This window comes from Rutidosis leptorrhynchoides, chromosome 7, assembly GCF_046630445.1.
Source record: "Rutidosis leptorrhynchoides isolate AG116_Rl617_1_P2 chromosome 7, CSIRO_AGI_Rlap_v1, whole genome shotgun sequence".
Lineage (NCBI taxonomy): Eukaryota > Viridiplantae > Streptophyta > Magnoliopsida > Asterales > Asteraceae > Rutidosis > Rutidosis leptorrhynchoides.
In genome coordinates, this window is record NC_092339.1 from 350,226,418 (window position 1) to 350,245,314 (window position 18,897).

At 32.4% G+C, this 18,897-nt stretch overlaps 1 protein-coding gene across 1 annotated transcript; it reads right to left on the reverse strand.

Moving 5' to 3' along the window:
* Positions 1 to 5,465: 5,465 nt before the first annotated feature.
* On the reverse strand, positions 5,466 to 8,163 carry LOC139857588 (tobamovirus multiplication protein 2A-like). Its single transcript, XM_071846401.1, has 6 exons — positions 7,602 to 8,163; positions 6,770 to 6,869; positions 6,521 to 6,601; positions 6,339 to 6,443; positions 6,043 to 6,252; positions 5,466 to 5,802 (listed from the first exon to the last, which is right to left on the reverse strand). The coding sequence occupies exons 1-6, from the start codon at positions 7,838 to 7,840 to the stop codon at positions 5,695 to 5,697; spliced, it is 843 nt and encodes a 280-aa protein (XP_071702502.1). The 5' UTR covers positions 7,841 to 8,163; the 3' UTR covers positions 5,466 to 5,694.
* Between the last annotated feature and the right edge of the window lie 10,734 nt (positions 8,164 to 18,897).

Sequence of the window (18,897 nt, forward strand, 5' to 3'; positions counted from 1 at the left end):
AAATTATAAGGGTGAGCTTTACTATTGCTCCTACCAAGGATAGTAATTGCGTCCGACACGTTATAGACCATAATCAAAAGCATGTCACGGGACATTGCCTTAACAGTTGCTTGTTCAACGCTTTCCTTTACAACCGGACGGTAGTTTGCCGAAAGGTAATATACGGAACAAGTAAACTGGACGTGTTGCTTTCCTAATACAAGGTTAGCAAGTGGGTGACACAAAACCGCAAGTTTGAGCTAAAATTTTCAAATCTGAAACCCACCAAACCCACAAAAATATTTTGCAAACACCGGTAAAGGGTTATTCCGGAAAACTTATCTAGGGTAAAAACTAGATTTAATTTTCAAAAGATCAAATGTTTTCATAAAGATCCAATTTCCTTAATGGATCTAAATTTTTATAGTCATGTGGGACTGTAAACCACATCGTTACTACCATTGTTCATACCGCCGTATTGAAGTCACTGATGTACAAAGTGTGAAGAATAAAGAAGTGATTCAAGTGTTTCAAGACTGTATTGCTTGAGGACAAGCAACGCTCAAGTGTGGGGATATTGATAAGGCTAAAAAGGAACATATATTTTATAGCATTATTCCCCAAGAAAGACAAGATTTTAGTTGGTATTGTTCGATTTACAAGCAATATTCGTTTAAATATTAAAAAGTGAAGACAAAAGGCAGATTCGACAAATTGAAGACAAAAAGGTCCAAAGAGCTAAAAAGTACAAGATACAACTAAAAAGGTTCAAAATATTGATGAGGAACGTCTCAAAATGACAAGAGTACAAGTTACAAGACGCAAAGTACACGATATAAAATAATACGCGAAGACGTCCGAAAATCCGGAACCGGGACCTGAGCCAAGAAGAAACGCCCGACGCAACGGACCAAAAATATCTAGTCTACTATGCACAAGAATATAATATAATATATATATAATTATATATAATTATATATTATATTATATATTATTATTATATTACGTCGGCAAGAAGAAAACAAACCAATTTGGCTGGATCCAGGGTGGCCATGCGACTCGCATGGCCAGAAGCACAAAATCCATGCGAGTCGCATGGAGTGAAAATGCTGGTCAGGTCCTATATAAAGCCAGTTTTCTGCCGAGTTTTAAACACCTAATATCTATCTCTCTCTCAATATATACGTAATATATATATATAATTTATATTTTAATTTTAAATTTAATTTTAAATCCTAATAATAAGGGTATGTTAACGAATGTTGTAAGGGTGTAAGTCGAAATTCTGTCCGTGTAACGCTACGCTATTTTTAATCATTGTAAGTTATGTTCAACCTTTTTATATTAATGTCTCGTAGCTAAGTTATTATTATGCTTATTTAAAACGAAGTAATCATGATGTTGGGCTAATTACTAAAATTGGGTAATTGGGCTTTGTACCATAATTGGGGTTTGGACAAAAGAACGACACTTGTGAAAATTAGACTATGGGCTATTAATGGGCTTTATATTTGTTTAACTAAATGAAAGTTTGTTAATGTTAATATAAAGATTTACAATTGGGCGTCCCTATAAATTACCATATACACTCGATCGGACACGATGGGCGGGGTATTTATATGTACGAATAATCGTTCATTTAACCGGACACGGGAATGGATTAATAGCCACTAGAATAATTAAAACATGGGTGAAATTACATTCAAGGGTAATTGGTGTAATTGTTAACAAAGTAGTAAAACCTTGGTTTACACGCAGTCGATAACCTGGTGTATTCATTAAACAAAGTATTAAAACCTTGTTACAATTCGAATCCCCAATTAGTTGGAATATTTAACTTCGGGTATAATAATAATTTGACAAGGACACTTGCAATTTATATTTATGACTGATGGACTGTTATGGACAAAAACCAGACGGACATATTGAATAATCCAGGACAAAGGACAATTAACCCATGGGCATAAAACTAAAATCAACACGTCAAACATCATGATTACGGAAGTTTAAATAAGCATAATTCTTTTATTTCATATTTAATTTCCTTTATTTTATATTTAATTGCACTTCTAATTATCGCACTTTTATTTATTGTTATTTAATCGCACTTTTAATTATCGTACTCTTTAATTATCGTAATTTTATTTTACCGCATTTTTATTATTCGCAATTTCATTATCGTTATTTACTTTAAGTTTTAATTTAAGTCTTGTATTTATTTTATATTTTACATTAGGTTTTAACTGCGACTAAAGTCTTAAAATCGACAAACCGGTCATTAAACGGTAAAAACCCCCCTTTATAATAATAATATTACTTATATATATGTTTGTATTTTTATAAAAGTAAACTAATATAGCGTTGAGCTTTGTTTAAAGATTTCCCTGTGGAACGAACCGGACTTACTAAAAACTACACTACTGTACGATTAGGTACACTGCCTATAAGTGTTGTAGCAAGGTTTAAGTATATCCATTCTATAAATAAATAAATATCTTGTGTAAAATTGTATCGTATTTAATAGTGTTTTCTGCTAAAATTAATAACTATTTTATATACACCTCGCTTCACATCAACTACTTAAGCTGAAATATGCTGTTCACTTTAGTAGCTTAGACTTTAAGCCTCATAATCCTTCCCTTAGTTCTGTTTGTTATAGCTTTTTATCTTGCTTTAGTTTTCCGGGTAAACGCGTTTTTTAACCTGTTGATGAGACCGTCTTCTTGGGTTGGTTTAGCTTTGCTAAAGCTCGTTAAATCTGAGAGAAGTTGTTGAAAGACAATTATTTTGCCCGGAAGGAGTATTATTTATTCGATACATAGGCATGTTTCTACATATGACAAAACACTATGAAGGGTGAGCGAACGAATAACCTTCTAATTGCATACAACGAAAGAACAGAACGTATCAAATCATACGTAAGATCACATTAACTAATTATTGGTTGAGTGATAAAAAGTCTCAGTTGGCTCCGGGCCTGTATCCTTGATAAAATAGGTACAAGTTCAAATCATGGGGGAGAGTTTTCTCCAAGGTTGTATATCACTCTGTGCGGACCAATCAGTTAACCTAAAGTATTCCAAGTACGCTTTGCGCGATGGAGGCTAAGAGTTTCTTTCTAACGGGTGTGTGGGCGAAAAATGAGAGGATTCGATGCTAAAATTGTTTTTCTAAAAAAAAAATTACTCATGCATGAGTAAATTTTGTAGTTTAAGATTTCATGCATGAGTAAATTTTTAGTTTAAGATTCATGCACTTAGACGTACAACCAATTTTACAAAGTTGATTTAATTAGATAATAAGATACGGAGTATTAGTGTAGTGATTATGGGATGACAAATTCCTTTCATAGGGTCCATTTGAAAATATCTTGGAATTAGTGGGTTGAATTAGTGTTGATTAGTGAGCGGGTTTTTGCCGTTTTAACACGGTGTTTATAAAAGGGTATAGACTTATAGACTAAAAAAAATTGATTTTTTTACGGCTAGATTTGGAATTACTGACGGGAGTTTTATTCATCCACCCGATCATTTTTCACGCACGCACGCATATTCGGACGAAGATCCGAACCGCAAAATAAAGACTCGATCCATCAATCCGTACGTGCATGTAAGTCAGGTCGAATACCTGTATGCCGTATGCGGATTGGTAAAACATTTTTAAGAACTTCTTAGAAGGCATAATAGACTTAAAAAATCGAACTCATGACATCTACCCTCCTAACACACAAGGTGTTAGGGTGAACCAAACTACAAAAATTGATTGATGTATCACAATTTCACAAAATCAATATTATAATATATGCGTGATAGTGGCGTGTATATCAATTTTGTAGTTTACTCGTATAATTCACACACCACGGTTCAAATTTATGCATTTTTTCAAGAGTTCATACACATTCTCACCTCTGAAATTAAACTTACAACCTCATAATTGAAAAATCATCTCGATAACCTAGATCAATAGCCATTTCCTATTAATTTTGTTGTTTTATGAATCATCTTCCAAAAAGAAAACACCCATATTGTTTAACGGCAATTTTTATAATATGTAACAAGGTGTTACTCCATAATATATGTAAAGTCAATATACATGAGGGTTATATTATTTTTTGAAATGATGAATTTTTTATTATAAAGAAGCTCAGAGGGGGGAAAAGAAAACAAAACGCAAAAAGTCCGCAAGAGATCGTACTGCAACTGCCGAAAAAAGATCAAAGCTTGTACCAAAACGATAGCGGACAAAAGAGCTCGAGAGCATCGAAACAAATAAAGCAGGAAGGGCCCAAACAATTTAACCACACACGAACCTTATACGCCTATTTTCACTTCTTGGGATACTTTTTGGGATTGGATTGGGGGGTGCGATTATCTTCTTCTTGTCAAAATCGGATCGTGGCGATCCTATGTACTTCGTTATGGTCGTTGTGGCGGTTTCGTAATGGTGTAGTTTTTAACGAGCCTTTTTGTAATATTAGTAGTCTTTTTGATGTAATTAGATTACTTTCATTTCGTTGGATTAAACATGAGTCATTTAGTTTCAAATTGGAACTTATGGCTTTCTATGCCTTTGTAATTCTCTTTTAGCACCTTGCTAGGGAGCGCTTGATTTTTAATATATTTATGATTCTTTGGCCGTTAAAAAAAAAAAGAGCCCAAACAAAAACAACCAAAAACCTAAGACACCAATCCAACGCTTGAATTCAAAGAATGGTATCACGAAGTCAGATGAAATAGAGCTTCCAAAAGAGATCTATAGTGATAGAAATTAGGAAGAGAATAACAATAGATGTCGAATGGCGGTCGTGGTGGAACCCATTATCGATGATGTTACATGAATATCAAATGACAATCTACGCCGTGTCCCCACGAAAAAGTGACTTGCACATCTAGTCTACGTTATCAAATGACAATCAAAACTGCATCCCCACGAAAAAGTCTAGCATCATCCGGAGCATGTTTACTTTCAACTTGAGTTGTTCCTGTACATCTCTTAAATAAGTAAGTAAAATTGTTGTTTCTATTTCAATTAATCTGTTACTTAATCGAAAAATTTGTATGTTTTTTAGGTGACGTAGAAACAGACATTGCTTGTAAAGAGCCCCCTAGTCTACATATCTCACAATAACAAAAATTGAAATACACTTTTGTTAACGGATGGGATCTTTTCCTTGGCCGGTGAAGGTGACTATTTTTACTTGAATGTAAGCGGGCTAATCACAATACCCCGTGATCATTACTGATCATTTTATTGGTCAGTGGTCACCTCAAAATATGTGGTCGGGTCAATGAGCTTTAAACATGAAAACTCTTGTGGCAAAATCAAGACGTCAACCACTAATTCATGTTGATGATGGTTACATAATTGTATGTATGTATGCATATCTATAAAAGTAATAGTTATTCATCGCATTTACTTTCATATTGGCATGTATGTAAAGGTCAACAACTATTGCCAGCTTGTCAGTTACACAATGACACCATTGATCAACTAGCAACTCGACAGTCAACTCACAAAATTGTTAATATTACAAACATATAGATTTCACACTTAACAAAAAAGTGAAGCCCCTGGCACTTTATGTTTCATACACACTCTACAATAAACAAATTTAGTTTATTTTTTTCTTTTTTTACATTGACACGCATACAGCATACACAATTAGTTTCCAGAACACACTTTCTAAACAAGCATGAAGTCATTGTGTATGAAAAGTTACATGACGGTGCAACGACTCTTTTCTTCTGTTGGTTGTGTGTTTCCTTGCTGATTCCTGTTTGGGTCGTTCGGGTCGTACGTGAACTCTGCTGTATTAAGCCCATACTAGCATCATACAAACAAACCAATAAGTAGAAAATGTAAGCAAATTGTACCAAAGAACATTGTTAATGATTTAGACTATTAATAACATGACAAAAGAAGTGAATTAAACATGTTAACTGTAGATGATTTAGACGGGTAAAAGCACCTTAAGTATTCAAATAATTTTACATACTCCTAAAATTGATTTTATTTATTGATGAAAATATTAAATCAGAAAAAAAAAACAAATGTGGTATGTACCTTTTCCCTCATACGAGCACTCCATGCATCGTTTCGGCTAGGACGGGTATCAAGGGTTCCCGTAACAGGAACACTAGTGGCTGGAACAGGTTGTCTACTAATCAAAGGTTGTCGTTGCTGCCTGGGCCCACTTATGTACTCATCATCACTATCATACTCTGGTGGTGCATTCGCAGCACGTACCATTAAAGCTAATAAAAATATAAGAACCTGCATATCCAATTAACATAAGAGGCTAACAAATGATAAACTTTTCATAAATTGCTTATTCTAAGGGCAAAATATTTGCGCCATACCTGCAATATAACAGCACCAAGTGCAACCCATTTGCATATATTCCAGTTCTTCCTTAGAAATCCATATATCGTGTCGAATTCTCCAGTTTTGTCAACTGGGATATCCTGAAAACAATTTTTTTTATGAAAAAAATAAATGTTGAAAATGTTGAAAATAAACATGCAGCTAAAAGAAAACTCACATCTCTCCAGGTTTTATCGAAGAAGATGAAAGCAGCACATCCCACTTCAACCAAGATTAACAAGATCAGAAGAACAGAGTACTGCAACTTTTTTAAGGAAATTAACTATTCAATGATATCATATCACATAACATTTTAGTCTTTGCTTATGTAATTATACTTTTTACACACTCTTTATGATATATATTCCTATTTTTTTGATTAATTAATCAGAACGGAAATGTAACCAGCTCATAAAACCTAGGATACACAAGTTAGGCAGCACCCATGTCGCGTAGCAGCACCAATGCACCCAAAACAAGATATGACAAAAAGAATTGCACCAACACCGATAAACAGATAAATGAACCTGCACAAAAGGGTATAGATTTCCTTCAACATATATATGATTACACAATTCAACCATTACATGTCAAACAGAATCAACCACTAAATTCTAAGAACAACCTGCACGAATGCTACAAATCAACTCAACCTTATCTATTTTCAATTTACAAATCCCTATGAATAACGTTTTTCTATACGCAGAAGACTAAATCCAATACAACATGAGGTAAAAAGTAATTGATAGAACGTCAAGGTGTTGGTTCATTGGTGGTGACCTGACTTTCCATAAGGGAGGTCAGGGTTCGACCCCGAGCTGCAAAATATTTCTATTGAGGTTACCCACCAATTTCCCTCGGAGAACTCGGACGTATTGCGTTCGAGCCTCACCAGAGGGGGTTTTACCACACGCGATTCCCGTATGGATTCGCCGTGGGAGTTTTCTCTTGAGGGGTAGTAGGACTGTAATGTTTGTTCCAGGAAATGATCAGGTGAGGTGGGTGGGTGAGTTCTGACATCGCGTTCAGACCCTGTCAATGACTCTAACCGTCGTTCAAAAGGAAAAGTAATTGATAGTCATTAATTTAATCGGTTTCACGAAAGTACAAACTAAAACTTAATTCAAACGGACGCTCTAAGGGTCAACTAAATACTAATATCAAATGTCACTATGTTTAATACATAACAAATCTTTCACTGATAGTCTGATACTCAAAATCACATTCACAAAGTGACGAACGAATAAGAGAAAAATTACCAAGCAGTAGGCAAGCTATCGTAAAACGCGTTACTAGAGAGTGATACAGCAATTAACATAGGGCGTCCAAGCTGTATCGATCCTTCATCATTCGGTGATCGTAAAACGTGTATATCATCTGCAGTTTTTTTGTACATAACAAACAAGTATATCCCATATCCCACCATAGCTAGACCCACAAGAGTCAGTAAAAAGTTCAACAGCTTCAACAAACACTCCAAAAAACCCTTACAACCCATCCTTCAACTAAATTTTACCCTATAATCATCACTCAAATCAACAATGTTGAATAATAATAACACACTATAACGAAAATATAAAAATTTATCCGATACGATAAATTTTTAATTATCAATTGAAACAATCAATTATTGAAGAAATTGAAAAGACAAAACAACAATAATTATAGATGAAATATTGACAATTGACATACCGAAAGTGTTAAGAATTGGGGGCGGAAACGGATCACAGCAACCGAATTGATAGAGAATTGTGTAATTGGTGCCCTAATTGTACGTGTATTTTGATTATTATCTAATAACTGAATTGGGAATTTTATAAAATAACACCGCCAAAATGATAGCAAGAAGACACAACAACAGATGTTATCTATCTATCTGAATGATTAAAGTTACACAAATAGTCCCTTAACTATATGTGGACATGAATTTGTTTACAAAAGCTTTATCATTATCTATCTGAATGATTAAAGTCACAATTTTTTAACTAGTAAAGACACCCTCGCGTTGCGACGGGTAATACGTTTTCTTTATATTTATTAAATTAATTGCTACTAGTATAAATTAAATTCAAATTATTTGTCAAATATAACAATTAAAAAATAAACACTTATCGAAGGACACGAAGATTGATGCGACACGTGATCGATGACCCTTTATTATACATTATCTCCGTCTCATATTGATTGTTATGTTTTAACTTTTTAAAGTTTTTATTTTTTAACTTTGACTTTAAATATATTTATTTATATAATATTTAATTAAAATTATAATAATAAATAGTACATTTAAAACACAATCGATTTATATAATTTCATCAAATATTATATAACACAAACAAACATATTAAAAGTCAAAGTTGATAATAAATGATTTTGAAAAGTCAATTACAACAATTATTTTAAAACGCAAAGAGTTGTAAAATTTTATTTGGAACAAAACTAAATTCTAAAGGGATGAAACTAAAATTTGAAAAGAAGAAAAGAAGGGAAAAAAAAGCTTTCTTCAAATAAAATAATAATAATTAACAAATGTAGTCCTAAAAATGAAGTTTTAGTATACTTCGTATAATATACAAAACAAAAAATAAAGCAATTCTTGATATATTATAAAAAAAGTCTGCCTTTGGGTGATTTAATTAGTACCAAGTGGGCTAGTCTAAATATAAATTGTAGTGGGTTAACGAAGCCCAATATTGAATTTATGAAATGAAAAACCCAAATCTCATCTAGCCTTCCATCGTATCTCATCTAGCCTTCTCAACTTTCTGCTCTGAAAAAACACCTTCTGCCCTAAATGAAAAAACCCAAATTAATTTCATCTTCGAAAAAACGAAATCAAAGCAACTGCGATCGAAGCATGGTGACGAAAATTAAACCGAAGCACGGAGATGAAAACTAAATGGAAGTATGGTGACAGAAATTAAATCGAAGCAGTCGTAACCGAAAATTAAATCGGATATTTGCCGGTATCAGTGGCTAATTTCGTTAGATCACAGGTGTTTTTTTTATATTTTGTGATATTGAATTGATATAATTGATGTTTAGTCGATGTTTAAGTAGAAATTGTGTGGTTGATTATTTAGTTTTATGAATTTTCAACTTAGGATTATATGCTATGACGACAAGTTAAAGTTAATTTAGGATTTGCTAATTAATAGAAATGGATACAGATGTCTGTTGATAGGAGAAAAAAAAACGTTACTGTTATACTGTTGTGGTACTGTTATACTGTGGATGTTGTGGCCAATAGGAGTGGAAGACTTTTACGTAAATTAGTATATTTATAAATTATTTCACCATTATTTTATATTTCTTTCAAAAATACCCTTATCACTATCATTATTTAACATAACGTATTCATTTTTTATTTTTTAACGTTTTTTTCCAGTTTGTTCATTCCTTACAATTCTTTGAATATCAGTCATCAGTAATTAAAATTGAAAATGAGAAACAAATCAAAACTCAAATAAATAATAAAAACATTCACATATAGAAGGCAATGTTCATGAATAATTCGCAGGCCTCGTGACCAATTGTTAAAAACAATAATTTGCACTTAACCTAAATTTATCATTCGGACAAACAGATATCCTGGTAAAAGAAGATGCAAAAAAAAAAAAAAAAAAAAAAAAGTCATTGAGGGTAATCAGAAAACAGACAAGAGCTGGAAAAAAAAGATTTAGCAGCTAGTGGCAGCTCACGGCGGCACACGATAGCAAACTACGATTTGAGGTGTTTCTGGTTTGGAAAAAACTCGTATTTACTGAACCTGGTGTTGAAACAGACCAGACACGGGTATACTACCGAAAAACAAAGAAAATAGTGGTCGGTAATATTCCAGTGACGTGAGACGGTGGTGCGTGTCGGTGTGGTGAAAGGACCCGTCCTAATCCATCTGGACGAAGTCCATATCGATTACAAACGATTCACAATAGTTGATTACATCGCGAGGTACTTGACCTCTATATGATACATTTTAAAAACATTGCATTCGTTTTTGAAAAGACAATCTTTCATTTACATCGAAAGTTGACTGCATGCATACCATTTCATAATATATCCAACTATACTTGACTTAATAATAATCTTGATGAACTCAACGACTCGAATACAACGTCTTTTGAAATATGTCATGAATGACTCCAAGTAATAACTCTAATATGAGCAAATGCACAGCGGAAGATTTCTTTCATACCTGAGAATAAACATGCTTTCAAGTGTCAACCAAAAGGTTGGTGAGTTCATTAGTTTATCATAAATAATCATTTCATAATTTTAATAGACCACAAGATTTCATATTTTCATTTCTCATAAACATACGTCCCATACATAGAGAGAAAAATATCATTCATATGGTTTGAACACCTGGTAACCGACCTTAACAAGATGCATATAAGAATATCCCCATCATTCCGGGATCCTCCTTCGGACATGATATAAATTTCGAAGTACTAAAGCATCCGGTACTTTGGATGGGGCTTGTTGGGCCCGATAGATCTATCTTTAGGATTCGCGTCAATTAGGGTTTCTGTTCCCTAATTCTTAGATTACCAGACTAAATAGGGGCATATTCGGTTTAATAATTCAACCATAGAATGTAGTTTTAAGTACTTGTGTCTATTTCGTAAAACAGTTATAAAAGCAGCGCATATATTCTCAGTCCCAAAATATATATTGCAAAAGCATTTAAAAAGGGATTAATGAAACTCACCGTATTGTATTTTGTAGTAAAAATACATATAACGACATTGAACAAAAGTAGCGTTGGCCTCGGATTCACGAACCTATATCATTTATATTTATATATATATTAAAACATATACTGGAAATCACATAATTTCATTTATTAATTATATAATATGTATATATTGGGTGTTTGTAGTTTATATAGAATTTTTACTAAATTCCAATATATTTTATTTATATGTTATATCTTAAATTATATGTTACATATATTTATTTTGTATATATAATAAAAATTAATAATTTGTTATATGTAAATATTTATATAAAAATTGTTAATATGTTTAATATATAATTATAGGTAATATTGATATAATTATAGTATATGTAATGAGTATATTTTTAGTTACAAAAATATTTATTTGTTATAATATAGTAATATAATAATAATAATAATAATAATAATATTCATAAAATTAATAATAATAGTAATATTCATATTCATAAAAATAATAACGATAATAAAAATAATATTGATAAAAATAATGATAATTCTAATAATATCAATAATAGTATTTTTAAAAAATAAAATTGAAAATTTTAATACACATGATAATTTTAACAATCATAATGATAATATTACTTATATTCATAATATGATAATAATATTAATAATAACACTTATAATAATAATTATACTACTACTTCTAATAATAATAATAATAATAATAATAATAATAATAATAATAATAATAATAATAATAATAATAATAATAATAATAATAATATAAAAAGAGTACAACCTTTGAAGAAACAAGCTTTAAAATAAAATGCCACTGCCCGGGCTCGAACCCGCGACCTCTCAATTAAACACACACACGCTCCACCACTGCTCCACTAGATTCTTTCTTTTATAATCCGCTCACTTAATTATTTATTACCTACGAAACAGTTTTATTCTTCATCCAACCTCTTCCATCATTCTGATCATGCATCTTTATCATTATCCTATTAATTCGTCATCATTAATATTTCAGCCCAACAACCAAAACAAACACGGCCCAAACTTCAATTGATCTAACACTAATTTGGCCCAACAGCAATTATTCCAAGCCCAATACTTGTTTAATTAAAAAGAAATTTTGGGCAGCAGGCGAGAATCGAACCCTGGTCTCTCGTATACCTGCTAACCCCATAAACCACTCATCCAATTTCTACCATTCTGTTAATACATGAAACCCGTTTTTAATTAACCATTCATTTCGGCCCAATGCAAAACATAAACCCAATAATTCACTAACGGCCCAACTAAAAAATATATAACTACCCTAGTTTAACTCATCGAAACCCAACGTAAATTATGGTTTTGTTCTCCAGTTTAATCGATTAAGCAAATATGTGAGAATGATCAAGTACCCATCGAATGGCGGTAAGAATGAGCAGAAACAAAAATAAAAGCATGCCGGCATCATCTTCTTCGAGTCATCGTCACGATCTCATAAGCATCTCATCTATTTGATTCATCTCATCATCTTCACCATTATCATAATCAATCGTAACCTATAATCATACTCACGAAACCCTAATCACTATTTATCGTCTTCTTTGCGTATTATTTTCCAGTCATCGTTGTCATCCGTAGCAGCAAGGCAGCAGGTGATGATGGTTATTTTCGAGTGGTGTTCAGTAGTGATGCTAACAGTAAACAGAAATATTTGAGTTGCAGGTTTCGTTGAAAAGAAAACAAAACGAGGAGAGAGAGAGAGAGAAGTAGCAGGCCGCTGTACGTTGAAGGAGTTGATGATGTTTTGGTTTGTTTTCGATCGGCCAACAGAAAATATGAGTAGTAGATGATGATGGTTTCGGTTTAGTACAAGAAACAATCAAATGGGTTTTGGTGATTAATAGGTGGTTTCATTGTAGCGAATGCGTGGCGATGGTAAAACAAGGTGATGGTGGTTGTCGTTGTTCTCGAAGAAGGAGAAGGAGAAGGGAATCGTAATGGTGCGGTGTTGTAGGATGTCGGCAAGTGGTTGATGCAGAAGAAAAAAAATTGGTGATCAAGTGAGTATTGATAGACATATGTGGGTTTCGATGGTTGCTCCTCGATGAAGAAGGTTTTGTTTGAACAGAAAAACAAGAACCGAAGTTATAGTTGCAGATGGTGTTTGATTAGGCAACAATTGGTGATGGTACTAGGAGTTGTAAACTAACACTAATAGAATTTAACACTTAGGGAATTGATGGTGTATGTTTTTTTTTTCAATATGATGTTCCAACATAAACAATATGTAATATATTGTAAAGTATTAATAATAATATAATAATATAATTATAATATAATAATGATTATAATAATCAAAGTTAATTAAAACGTGTGATACCAAAACAAATAGTACTATAATCTGCCGACACATTAAACGGGCTTCTAAATCGTACTCCGTTGTTAAATCAGTGGCGAATAAAAAGTGTTCGGAAAATTCTCAAATTTTTACAGTAATTATCTTTAATTATTTCAGTCATTATGGTATGAAATTCAGTCATTAACTTTTAAATAAAAAATTACATCAACTGTCCCTCTCAAATCTGGGTAAAATATAAAAATTATTGAAATTTATTAATTAGCTTCTAAATATATTTTTAATAAGCCTAAAATTTATAGAACTCATTTTCGGATCACCGTTTATTTTAAAATCCTATAAGTTTGAATTAAACTTCTCTAAATAATAATCAAAACGTCCATCGAGTATTACAATCATTAAATAATTATATTTAATACACTCTATATATATTTTTATATTTATTTTTATATGTAAACACATTTATTTACAAATTATAGTTCGTGAATCGTCAAGAATGGTCGAAGGTCAAATGAATATATGAACATCGTTTCTTAATTTTCTAGACTCAACATTACATACTTTGCTTATCGTGTCAAAAACATATAAAGATTAAAGTTTAAATTTGGTCAGAAATTCTCGGGTCGTCACAGTACCTACCCGTTAAAGAAATTTCGTCCCGAAATTTGAGTGAGGTGGTCATGGCTAACAATAAAAATGTTTCTATGACGAATATAAGTTGATAAATAGAGTTTTATTATCATTGAATAATAATGATAAAATAATTCGATTATTCTAAGAATACGAATGAAGTTATCCCCAAAGAGTGAAATAGGAAAGTAAAGATTTATCCTAACTTTTAACAGAGTCAGGGTTGAATTCTGGAATTCAAGGGATTTAAAGAAAATCTTCGAAATCTAAAAGATTTGATTCTTCGGCGAGTAAGAAAATTAAGATCTCTATAATTAAATACAGGGATCTGCCCCGATTACTCTGTCTGATATTTCCATTATAAATTAAACTCTTCAATTCCATTATTCTCACCATTCCTATACTTTCCTTCTTAGTTCATACATCCAAAAGACTTGTGAAAATGCTTAATCCAGTTCTAATCCTTGATATTCTCCTAATTATCATTCCTGTCATCCTTCTTTTCAATCTTCCACCAGAAGAATCTGTTTACTTCTACTATTACTTTGGGATGATGCTATTCTTAATTATACCGTGTCTTTATATTGCTATTCGTATTAATATCCATGGTTTGCAACCTCCGTGTTGTTTTTGGGCTTGATATTTTCTCGTATATTTCGATGCCTCTGCTTCTATCTTTCTGTAATCATTATCATCCACAGTTAATACTCTCTCCAATTTACTGTGATTTATACCCCCATTGATATTTTGAAGTTTCATGATTTTGTCTCCTCTTCCCTACTTTAAGTCAAGCGAACAAAGATCCATTATTCGTAGATATGAATTTCAGAATGAACATCGTGAATGTTCTATGAAGAAAATTGTAATGGCACGATCTTGATTTGTCAAATTACCAGAATTACTGAGAATAGAACTATCAAGAATATACTTTCTTGATATGTTTAGAAGTTAAACAGAATGAAAGAGCTATGTAACATGGCACATGATGACGTTATGACCTGTGAATCATCATGTCCCATTAGGAACTCAGCATAACTTACTGTAATATAATCAAGTTGATCAAGTGTCATTATATTATACTAACTCATGCATCAGTTTCTAACATTACTTCAATAACATTCATATTTTAAGCTCAAAATTTTACAGAATATAGAAACTAACAGTTTCTATATGATGTAATACTGATAGCACAAAGAGATTAATGATTTCAGATAAGAATAGTTATAAAAATATCTCCAGAAATATGGAGGATGTTTATAATGAAAGATACGATAATATTTCGGAATATCTAAGATCAGAGGATGATGGAGACTATTGTCCGCAAGGGTTTAGAGTAAGGAGCAAGATATTCGCTAAAGACTTTAGCAGACATTGAATCATTTGGATTCTTTGAAGTCAAACTTATTCTTTGTGATTTCTCCACGGCTTTCTTCATAGTTTCGCATAATCTGCTTTTCGGTACTAAATTTTCTATTGAATGTTTCCAATATAATGATACATAGGAAGCACGAGGAGGTATATAATTTCGGACGAGAATATTTATGAAAATATCCTCAGAAATATCGAAGATATTGATGATGATATTTTTGGAATTTCTAAGTTCGATGGTTGATGGATAAAGATTTTCCGCAAAATTTTAACATGACTTCGGAGCAAGATATTCTCTAAAGATTTCAACGGATCCAGAATTACCTGAATCCTTTGAATATAGGGTTTGGTCCTTGTATTTGTCCTTGGTCTCCTTCATGGGTAGCTCAATCTGTTTTTCAATACCCAATTTTCTATCGAGCGTTCCCAACACTCCTTTCTTTATCATCAAACTTTTGGCCGTTTAGACCATCTACCATTTTTTTTTATTTCCTCTGCATTTAATGCTATGATATCTGAATCATCGGTTATTAATCCAAGGAGGTTTCAGGAGAATTGTGTTTTTAGATGATTAAACACTGATGGTAATATGGTGGAATATGAAAGAATTCTCCGGTATCAAAAGGGTAATCGTATATATATCAGGATTATAGTAAGGCTACTTCGAATGAAAAGTCGAAGTTGACTTGCTGGAGCTGTGATAAAATTGGCTACTTTGAAAAGGGATCGCAAAATTATTTTTGCTAATAAATGCCAAAGGATCTAACGCGGCTACATGTTAAACTTTTACTCAGTTGCCGAGAGTTTCTCAGGTGCATAATTATATGCATAAATCTTTCCTTCCGTAGATAAAGTGAGGTTGATTCATCCTATCGATTGAGGTGTTTTCAAGAATCATGAAAGGTTTGAACGCAGATTATAATCGTCAAGATACAAATGGGGTTTAAGATGAAATCAAGTGGCAAACTTGAAGAAATGTTTAGTTTCATATGTTTTAATCAATATTTTAATTCATTTTGATTGTCCAATTTTATTAGTCCACAGTCAATAGTCCACAATTAACAGTCCGATAATTCATATATAGTTTAATATATAATATTCTAATTAATTAATACGTATCGTGACCCGTATACGTCTCAGACTCGATTACAACTCAAACTATATATATTACTGTAGAATCAACCTCAACCCTGTATAGAGAACTCGATCATTACTGCATATAGAGTGTCTATGGTTATTCCCAATAATATATATAGATGAGTCGATATGATATGTCAAAACCTTGTATACGTGTCCCGATATTTAAAATGCGTAAAATAAATAACAGAAATTAAATGACGATAAATAAAGTGCGTAAAGTAAATAACAGAAATTAATTGACGATAAATAAAATTGCGATAATTAAATTGCGATAAATAAACTGCGATAAATAAAATGTAATAAGGAATTAACAGTTAGCTAGGGTTTTGTTAGCGTGATTTCTTAACAAAATTTCTCATAGTTAATTTGTTTGTTTCTAACAAATTTTATTTTGTCCAATGTTTTTCTTCATTAGGCCACTTGTTGGATTCTGATAGATCAAAATCCAAATATGAAATTGAATGAAAATGGTTATTATGTGGTGAATGGATACGTATATCGGTGGTTGTAAATAGGATAGTAAATGACTGTTGAATCAGATTCGAAGAATGTACGGTGTAACTTATTAATGTGGAATCTAAATATTCCTCGGGTATTACCTACCCGTTAAAATATTTTCACCATTAACAGTTTGTACCAAAAGAATTTTTAATTACAATCTTTATGAAAATATATTTAAATATATATTTTCTTCAGATATAATCATGGATTTAATGAGTTAATATGATATTAAACTCATTTGGTTTATCGTTAAAACAAGAATATATAATCTCTAAAACATTAAAGATTACATAATCGCCATGTCGAATGAAGGTAATTGATGTAGAACGATTCGTAGGACGATGATTATACTCGAGGTACAAGATGAGATGTTGAGGCATGGATTGTTGAAACTTGGGTTATTGGTGGTACTGGTGCTGTTACTAATGATACTGTAGATACTGGTGATGTTGCTGAAGCTGGTACATTTTGCACCATACTCTTCAAATGAATTACTCGAACGCGAAGTTCGTTGACTTCTTCCATTATTCCAGAGTGATTGTCGGTCGGAACGAGCGAATGAATAAGATCTAAAATTGTGGATAGAATATAATCGTTGTGGGATATCCTGGCAATGAGGGTGAATATGGTGTTTCGAATAGATTCGCCGATAAGTGCTTCAGGTCTTTCACAAAGAGGTGAATTCGGTTGGTGGAAAGGATCGACTTATTCTCGTCTTCATTGATTAAGTCGACTACGAACCCATCAGATGAATTGGGGATGGCTGATTGGTTAATTCATTCTGGTGACGTTGCTTCCGGAGCTTAGGTGAATATCCATGTCGGAATAGCTGTCGGAATAACTATCGGAATAGCTATCGAAATTTGAGGGACTCGAACTGGTTGAGGGATTCATCTCGTACGATCAGATGAAGGATTTTCGATAAGAAATAGATTATAGGATGTAGATTAGTACCCTGCAATACATAATTTACATATGCATATATAATACTAAAATCCCATAAATTATGGAGGAATCTACGGAAGTTGTCCGGCAAAGTCTACAGTAACAGATATGCTAAGATATGAATTTTGTCTATACACTATTCATGCAGTCAATGCAGTAAAACGTGTCTAGACTAAGAATAATGAGCAGGTAATTTCCTAAGGATGATAAGCAGATGATTTTCGACAAAAACGATAAGCAAAACTTTTGACATGCAGACACGGTCGAAGTCCAGACTCACTATTGCATCCTAACGACTATCAGTTAGACACACTAATGCAAGACCCGGTTCACTAAGACCACCGCTCTGATACCAACTGAAAGGACCCGTCCTAATCCATCTGGACAAAGTCCATATCGATTACAAACGATTCACAATAGTTGATTACATCGCGAGGTACTTGACCTCTATATGATACATTTTACAAACATTGCATTCGTTTTTGAAAAGACAATCTTTCATTTACATCGAAAGTTGACTGCATGCATACCATTTCATAATATATCCAACTATACTTGACTTAATAATAATCTTGATGAACTCAACGACTCGAATACAACGTCTTTTGAAATATGTCATGAATGACTCCAAGTAATAACTCTAATATGAGCAAATGCACAGCGGAAGATTTCTTTCATACCTGAGAATAAACATGCTTTCAAGTGTCAACCAAAAGGTTGGTGAGTTCATTAGTTTATCATAAATAATCATTTCATAATTTTAATAGACCACAAGATTTTATATTTCCATTTCTCATAAACATACGTCCCATACATAGAGACAAAAATATCATTCATATGGTTTGAACACCTGGTAACCGACCTTAACAAGATGCATATAAGAATATCCCCATCATTCCGGGATCCTCCTTCGGACATGATATAAATT

Bases quoted from the DNA above. Each gene is read 5' to 3' on its own strand.
- LOC139857588 (XM_071846401.1), bottom strand. From the start codon at position 7,840: ATGGGTTGTAAGGGTTTTTTGGAGTGTTTGTTGAAGCTGTTGAACTTT. The intron at 6,602-6,769 runs GTATCCTAGGTT...AAAAAGTTGCAG, and splicing joins ATGGGTGCTGCCTAACTTGT to TACTCTGTTCTTCTGATCTT. The intron at 5,803-6,042 runs GTACATACCACA...GTATGATGCTAG, and splicing joins GTGCTCGTATGAGGGAAAAG to TATGGGCTTAATACAGCAGA.